Raw genomic sequence first — 7,576 nt, 5'->3', positions numbered from 1 at the left:
AAAGTGGCAGGTGAAATTAGGGATTTAAGGCAGCAAAAGCAAAGCAAAAAAGGAGAATTCTTCAAAAAAGCAAAGACAATGTTCATCTGCATAAAGGAACACAATGTAATGTATGCACAGGGAAATTTTACATAATCTATTGGGAAAGCACTAAATTAATAAAACACTGTTTGGAGTTCTCCATGGCTTTTACTCACAGTGCCAGTTTTTTATTTCAGTGAAATTTTCTGTGCATAGTAAAGTTGTTATTTGCAAATCCTAATTCCTCAAAGGTAATTTTAAAAGAGGAAAATAAGATGCCTTAAAAACACAGGTCTGGATATTTGTTTTCAGTAATTATTTGAGTTACTCTTACTTTGTGCCTTGTGCCTCTTATATTGTTATTCCTTTACTTCTGTTCTTAGCTCTTCTAATTAGGAATTTTTCATTTGTATTCACATATTAACATTAAGCTGCTGCACAGAGGATATGAAGTAATTAATTCATGTGCTTTGTATTTGTATTTTAGCAACAACAAGTAAATTCTGGGGCATTTTTTTTCAGGTCAGCAGTCTTATTTTGCATGTAGAAGAAGCTCACACTCTTCCAGTAAAGCATTTTACGAATCCTTATTGTAACATCTACCTGAACAGTGTCCAGGTAGCAAAAACACACGTCAGGGAAGGGCAGAACCCTGTGTGGTCAGAAGAATTTGTCTTTGAGTAAGTCTTAATCTTCTTGGATTACTGATTTTCACTTGTAATTTGCATTGCATTTAAGGTTCTTAACTCTCTGTATTGTTTTACTGTATTTTAAAAAACACTGTACATGTGTTTACAGAGCAGCAAAATTTCAACCAAATTGTGCATGAGCAGAATTTTTTGTAGCCACTTAACTGTCTTCATTAATGTGTTTTTGGCTGACAATGACAACTCAGGATTAAAATGAAATTAGGAAAAGCTTAAATGCCAGCCAAGTGTAGTGTTAATTGAGGCTCTCTGTCTTTTCTCCTAGTGACCTTTCATCTGATATTAATAGATTTGAGATAAGTCTTAGTAACAAAACAAAGAAAAGTAAAGATCCAGATATATGTAAGTATTTTTCTGTAAAAGGTGCTTATATATTACAGCAATGGATTCTTTGTGTAGTTTTCATTACTTTTGTCAAGCATTGTCACAAGAGAATTAAGTATGTGTTTATGCTTATCATACTGCTGTCTTTGTATATTTTGGACAACAAACTACATAAAACATATAAATATAGTTGTCAGTACTGAGCTTTGATGCCAGGGAGAAGTATTCTAGGAAAGTCAATTAATTACCTGGTCTAGAGATGTAGTCCCATCCACACTGGTGATACGTAGCAGGTGGTGATGGATTGTTTTTCATGCTACTTGATTGATTTGAGTGCATCAACTTTTATCAGTTTATCAGCTTCAAAGAATACGAAATAGGCAGCAGGAGTGGCCTGAATGGAGCTTTGTAAATGTGATCTTTATTCTGTTCTGGTAGAAAATTATATCCTGCTATGTATTGCAGCACTGGGGCAATGGAAAGTCTAGTGCAGCTGTTGACCATTTCTGTAAGGCAGTTTGGTATATGGCTTTGCAGAAATGTCAAAAAAATCCCTCTCTTATTTTTTTTTGGATTTTTTTGTTTATTTGTTTTCATGTGAGGAATGTAAAAGCAGATCTCACTGAGCATCTTGAAAAGAGAGGGTGTTTGCTTGTGAGATCCAGACTGACAGGCCAGATGTGAAACTTTAACTGTGGACTCCTGTTGGAGCATGGTGGGTGTTTCACAGGCACAGTGTTGACTCTGAAAATGCTGGAGCCCTTTGTGACAAACCCTTCATTCAGGAGCACCTGTACCTGTTCCGGGTGGGCCTGTGCTCCCAGCTGCTGTAGCTTCCTAGCCAGCTGCTGGGCCAGACCACAGCTGCAGTCCAGGTCATTGCTTGATGATTTGGAGGTACCAGCACCACTGTAAGGCAAATTAGTGATTCGGCTATTCTCGAGTTGACTTTCATTATCTAGATAGCAAGTGATTTGGAACACTTCTAAACCTAATGTGCTGAAATTGTTACTTAGCCTGGGAGGTAGTATAAAAGAAATACGTATGTCAGTGTTTGGGAAAGCCATAGCAACACTGTAATAATAAATAGTAAGAAGTAACAAAGTGGTTGAGGAGCAGACTTGATGGTGGTGTCAGCCCAGGGTTGGAAAGAGAAGAGTGAATTCTAAAGACTTCACCTATTTTCAGTTTCTGACTGCTACCTGGATTTGCAGGGCAGGACCTTTTTACCTGGTTATTTTGGAGGTAAAAAACAAGGAAAACCAATATCCATGTGCTAATTTATATTTATACATTCTTGACAGAATGCCTTATATTTCCTCTTCAGTTCACAGGACTTTGCAAAGCCATTGAAGAGAGAATTTGTTAATATATTGATGGCAAAATTCTCATTTACTTTTACTAATACTCTGTTGCTGAAATAAGATGACGTGCTGAAAATAAAACATTTTTTTTATTGAATAAAAACTATATGAAACATTTGCTGGAGATAACATACTTGAACATTGCTTTTTCTCCTTAAGTGTTTATGCGTTGCCAATTAAGCCGATTACAAAAAGGACATGCAACAGATGAGTGGTTTCAACTCAGTTCCCATGTGCCATTAAAGGGTATTGAGCCAGGATCTTTGCGTGTTCGAGCAAGATATTCCATGGAGAAGATCATGCCAGAAGAGGAGTACAATGAGTTTAAAGAGGTATTAAGTTGTTCAACTTTCCTTGGTTTATCTGCCAAAACTCATTTTGTTGATTGGTTGAGACAGACCTCAGTAACACCAGTTGACATAACTAAAGAAGATTTATAGTGACACATATGACAATTTTTTTTTCAAAACTGTTACATGTTAGGAGAAGCTTCTGACTATCTTAAAATTGTTTTTCTTTCAGCTTATTCTCCAGAAAGAACTTCATGTAGTCTATGCCTTATCACATGTGTGTGGACAGGATAGAACACTCTTGGCTGGCATCTTACTGAAGATTTTTCTTCACGAAAAGCTTGAATCCTTGTTGTTACGAACACTAAATGACAGGGAGATAAGCATGGAAGGTACTGCACTAAACCACACTAAAGTTTACTGGAATTCTGGGGAGGTGGGGAGGGAAGGGCTGCAGTGCTTTCCATTTTTTCTCCTCCGTTAGTTACAACTTAGGTCAAAGAGTAAATAGATTTTTCCTCTCCTTTTGTTGTCTCTTTTTCTCAGCTTTTCTCTTTCCTGTCTTTTTTTTCAGATGAAGCTACCACCTTGTTCCGTGCCACCACTTTAGCAAGCACACTCATGGAGCAGTATATGAAAGCCACAGCAACGAGTTTTGTTCATCACGCACTGAAAGACTCCATATTAAAGATAATGGAGAGCAAGCAGTCCTGTGAGGTGATACCTTGAGCTGTGTTTTAAAACATTTTGGGTTGTTGACACAATTAACTACTGGTTGTTAAGTGTTATGCTTGCATTAAATATTAGTTTCAGAGACATTAATCTCTCAGAACTAATGTTTGCGTACATCAGAAATACAGGAACTGAATTTGTGAAGAGATTTAAAAATTTTTTTCCCTGGATTTTGGCTTCAAACAATATTCATAGTAGAACTTTACAAGTTTTTAATTAAAAATTTTCTCAATTATTTAGCAGTTGTAGGTGTTCTGTAGCAGTTACTGAATGTCCTAATCTAAGTAACTGTTGTGGTTTAACCCCAGCTATCAATCAAGAACCACACAGCTGCTCACACACTCCCCCACCAACAGGATGGGGGAGAGAATCGGAAGGGTAAAAGCTAGAAAAGCTCATGGGTTGAGATAAAGACAGTTTCATAGAGAAAGCAAAAGCTGCACACACAAGCAAAGCAAAACAAGGAATTAATTCACCGCTTCCCACAGGCAGGAGGTGTTCCGTCATCTCCGAGAGCAGGGCCCATCACACGTAACGGTTCCTTGGGAAGACAAACACCATTACTCCACATTCCCCCTTTCTCCTACTTCCTCCTATCTTATATACTGAGCATGATGTCATATGCTATGGAATATCCCTTTGGTCAGTTTGGGTCACCTGTCCCAGCTGTGTCTCCTCCCTATCTCCCATGCAACCACAACTTCACTGCCAGTGTGGCAGTACAGAAAACAACAAAGGCCTTGGCTCAGCAATAACAAAACCATCTCTGCATTATCAACTCTGTGTTCTGCACAAATCCTCAACATAGCCCCATACTAGTCACTGTGAAGGAAGTTAACTCTACTTCAGCCCAAATCAGCAAGTAACTTTTATTAAACTCAAGATATTGTAGAAGTCAGTGTCTGAACTGCAGTTTTGATTAAAAAATTCTTGATATTAAATGATTATTATTGATCCTGAAACTGTTTTTAAAATGACCCTCCTAACCTCTGTGTTTCATTTTAATTTCCTTGTGGAAAGGATGGGAGTCATCAGATGTTTGGACTGAGAGAGACAAAAATGTCACATAGATGGATAGTGGCGAATATCTGAGCTGTTAAAAATCAAATATATGTATTAGAGCTTAAAACTGTTGCTTTTTCACCTTTCCTGACAGCTGTTGGAACAGGCTTGTGAGTTCTGTAAGAGACTTGTACAGCAGCGAATATTTAATTTACTTTGAAGTAGGATTCAGTGCCTAACACTATAAAACTAAGTATGTAGTCCTAGCTAGGAAAACCAGCATAATCCTTTTTTCTTTCTGTTTTAGTTAAATCCCTCAAAGTTAGAAAAAAACGAAGATGTAAACACAAATTTGGCACATCTACTCAGTATACTTTCAGAATTGGTGGAGAAAATATTCATGGCTGCAGAGATACTGCCCCCGTAAGTTTGTACTTACTGTTCAGATTTATATTCCATAATTTCTGTTTCCCTGAATTATACTGCACCTTAAAATGATGTTCTTACTGATTTATCTTAGGGTTGCTATATGGATACAGAGGAATATAGATGAGATAAATAACACTTTCAGGAATTAACAGTGCTTTTTACAAAAGCCTCTGCCTAGCAGACTTGCTTTTCTTTGAAGGAGAGGCTACTAGACCAAAGAAGTCAGGGGAAAAAAATAGTAATAAATAATCAATCTCATATTTTCACAAAAAGGTGGAAGACAGTAGTAGTAGCAGACAATTGCATATATTTAAGTCAATGGCAAATTATTTCCAGTCCTCCTCATCCAAGAAAGAAAGAGATGGAATTATTAACAGCATATTAAAAATAGAAGCAGGTGGTAGGAGAGTGATACTATATGCTATGATTGCTTTTGTCTGGGAAATGCAGAGGTTATTTCTAACCCACTTTTTTTCAATTGATAAAGCAACTTCTATTCATAGCTCAGTTTTGAATCATCTGAATAAAAGAAAGTGGATAGTACAAGGAGTTTTCTTTCAGTGTGCCCGTAGCTTTTAAAATATATGAAATTCTCAATTTTGAAATGTCAGACTCACATGAAGTTTCTTTTTAGTTAGTGCTGAAAAAGTTAGCATTAAAAGTTGCACTTCTTTTAAGTATATGATGCAGCTCTCAGTGTTTTCTGAAATACACCACAAAATTTCCATTTGTTTTTTTAATGGGAGAGGATTATTGCTGTGGTTGCTTAACTTCTGAACACCTAACCCTTATTTATGGAAAAATAGTTATTTAGTTAAGAGAAAAATGTAATTTAAAAAAAACTATAAAAATTGTCATTTCTTAAAAAGGAAATACTACTGAAGAAACAGTAAACAGTCAGTTAGAAGACATTTAAAGCACAGCTGAATGATCGCTGAATTGCATATAGAATGGCTTTTCCTTTTCCTTTATAAATTTACTCTTTAATATAAACTTTATAAGTAGAATTTTTATAAGTTTGTTAACTCATAAATAACTCTTTGTTAATTTAAAGCTTATGTCTGAGTTATTAATGTAGAGTTGATTACAGTCATGCATCAAATAGAAGGTTGGTCTGGGTACTTTCTGACCAGCTTTTTTGATTCCATATGTTCAAGGGAATGACTAATTAGGTACTATTTCTACAGGACATTGAGGTATATTTATGGATGCCTACAGAAGTCTGTACAAAACAAGTGGCCTGCTAATACCACTATGAGAACCAGAGTTGTTAGGTAAGTTCAGACCTTTCAATTTCAAGTTATCTTCCCCACTGTATCAGTCAGAAGGTGCTGCCATTTCTCTCTGGTCATCAAACCCCATGGAGGTATTTGCTCATTCTTAGTTTAGGCAGGTTGACCAGGGTAAGAGGTACCAGGTTGTCTATAATGCAGCACTCTTTGTTCAGCTTTCTAGATGGCAGCAATTATTTCATGGAGGGAAGTAGCAGATCCCTCATTTTTTTTCTACTGGAGCATACTGTCATCAGGATATGGATCAGCTTAAGCTGACCTGAGGCTGTGTTCTGCCAAAAACAGAGGTTCTCTTTGCCTACCCACTCCTGGGCAACTCCTTACAATAGCTTGGGGGAGTGGGTGGCTGTAAAATGACTTGCAGTAGCAGGCAATGGAAAACTTTCAGGAGGTCAGAGACCAAGGGCTCCTCCTTTTTGAAGCAAGTATGATCTGGGATTGGCTTAATTATCACTTTGCAATTAAGTTCGTCCCACATGATTTTAACAGTTCACCTTAACTGGGAAATCAGTGTGCCTGTTCTTTCAGCTTTCATCACAATTCACAGAATCATAGCATTATGATTTTAATTTGTTAATATTGTCACAGAGCACAGGCTGGTTGGTTGGTGTTTGTCTCAATGAGATTGCACACTACCTTGCGTCCTTAAAGACTACACAATTTGACATTAATTCCCTAATGTTACTGAATAAAACACAATTTTCTTTCCATTTCAGTGGCTTTGTTTTTCTTCGACTGATTTGTCCTGCTATCCTGAACCCAAGGATGTTTAATATCATCGCAGGTGACTATATGCTTCAGACTGAATCCATGCTTTCTACAGCAGGGGGCAGGAAATTACTGTAGTGTCTAATGTAGCAAAATACAGTGTTTTTTTCAATGTTGTGTTCAATGTCGTGTTATCCATGAGTTTTGTGGAAATACAAGCCATGATTAAATACAAGACATGATTGCATGCAATGTTTACTGTTTTTCTGATGCCACTAACTTAAAAGTATAATTGTATAATTTGCCAGTGTCCAGTTATGTATATGCGTATGTAAATAAGGAAAAATGTAGACTCACTGCTGGGGTTTTTAATTCTAAAGGTAAATTAATTGGGTTTTAGTTTAGTTTAGTTTAACAAGAAGCAATTCTCCTTTCAACAGAACTGTTTAATTTTTGAGCAAGTGATATTTTTACCCAATTCTTGCTAACACATCTTTATTTTGCCTTACTGTTGTTTGCAACTATTATAGAAAAAACAGATGTTCATACTAACACTTCTTTTTTTGACATTACTAAAGCAATGTGTTTTACTTAACCAAGTGACATCTTTCACATGCAGTTTTGTTATAATATTAAAAATACTTTATTCCATTTAAAAAAATGAGTGGGAGAAGAGCTTTATTTTTATGTGACTGATGTTATTTTTA

The 7,576-nt window shown here is 36.4% G+C and overlaps 1 protein-coding gene across 1 annotated transcript in view; it reads left to right on the top strand.

The window, feature by feature from the left end:
• The window catches only part of RASA1 (RAS p21 protein activator (GTPase activating protein) 1), a gene marked incomplete at its 5' end in the record, with an annotated part of 28,364 nt that overhangs the window by 16,969 nt on the left and 3,819 nt on the right, over window positions 1-7,576 (top strand). The window contains 8 exons of the mRNA XM_009080321.1: window positions 544-701; window positions 994-1,070; window positions 2,576-2,748; window positions 2,939-3,098; window positions 3,281-3,423; window positions 4,748-4,863; window positions 6,057-6,143; window positions 6,878-6,945. Of these exons, the coding sequence (XP_009078569.1) occupies window positions 544-701; window positions 994-1,070; window positions 2,576-2,748; window positions 2,939-3,098; window positions 3,281-3,423; window positions 4,748-4,863; window positions 6,057-6,143; window positions 6,878-6,945 (982 nt within the window). The remainder of the gene's footprint in view (window positions 1-543; window positions 702-993; window positions 1,071-2,575; window positions 2,749-2,938; window positions 3,099-3,280; window positions 3,424-4,747; window positions 4,864-6,056; window positions 6,144-6,877; window positions 6,946-7,576) is intronic.

Source organism: Acanthisitta chloris, unplaced genomic scaffold (assembly GCF_000695815.1).
Source record: "Acanthisitta chloris isolate BGI_N310 unplaced genomic scaffold, ASM69581v1 scaffold20938, whole genome shotgun sequence".
NCBI classification, from domain to species: domain Eukaryota; kingdom Metazoa; phylum Chordata; class Aves; order Passeriformes; family Acanthisittidae; genus Acanthisitta; species Acanthisitta chloris.
This window is presented reverse-complemented; position numbering and strand designations above follow the sequence as displayed.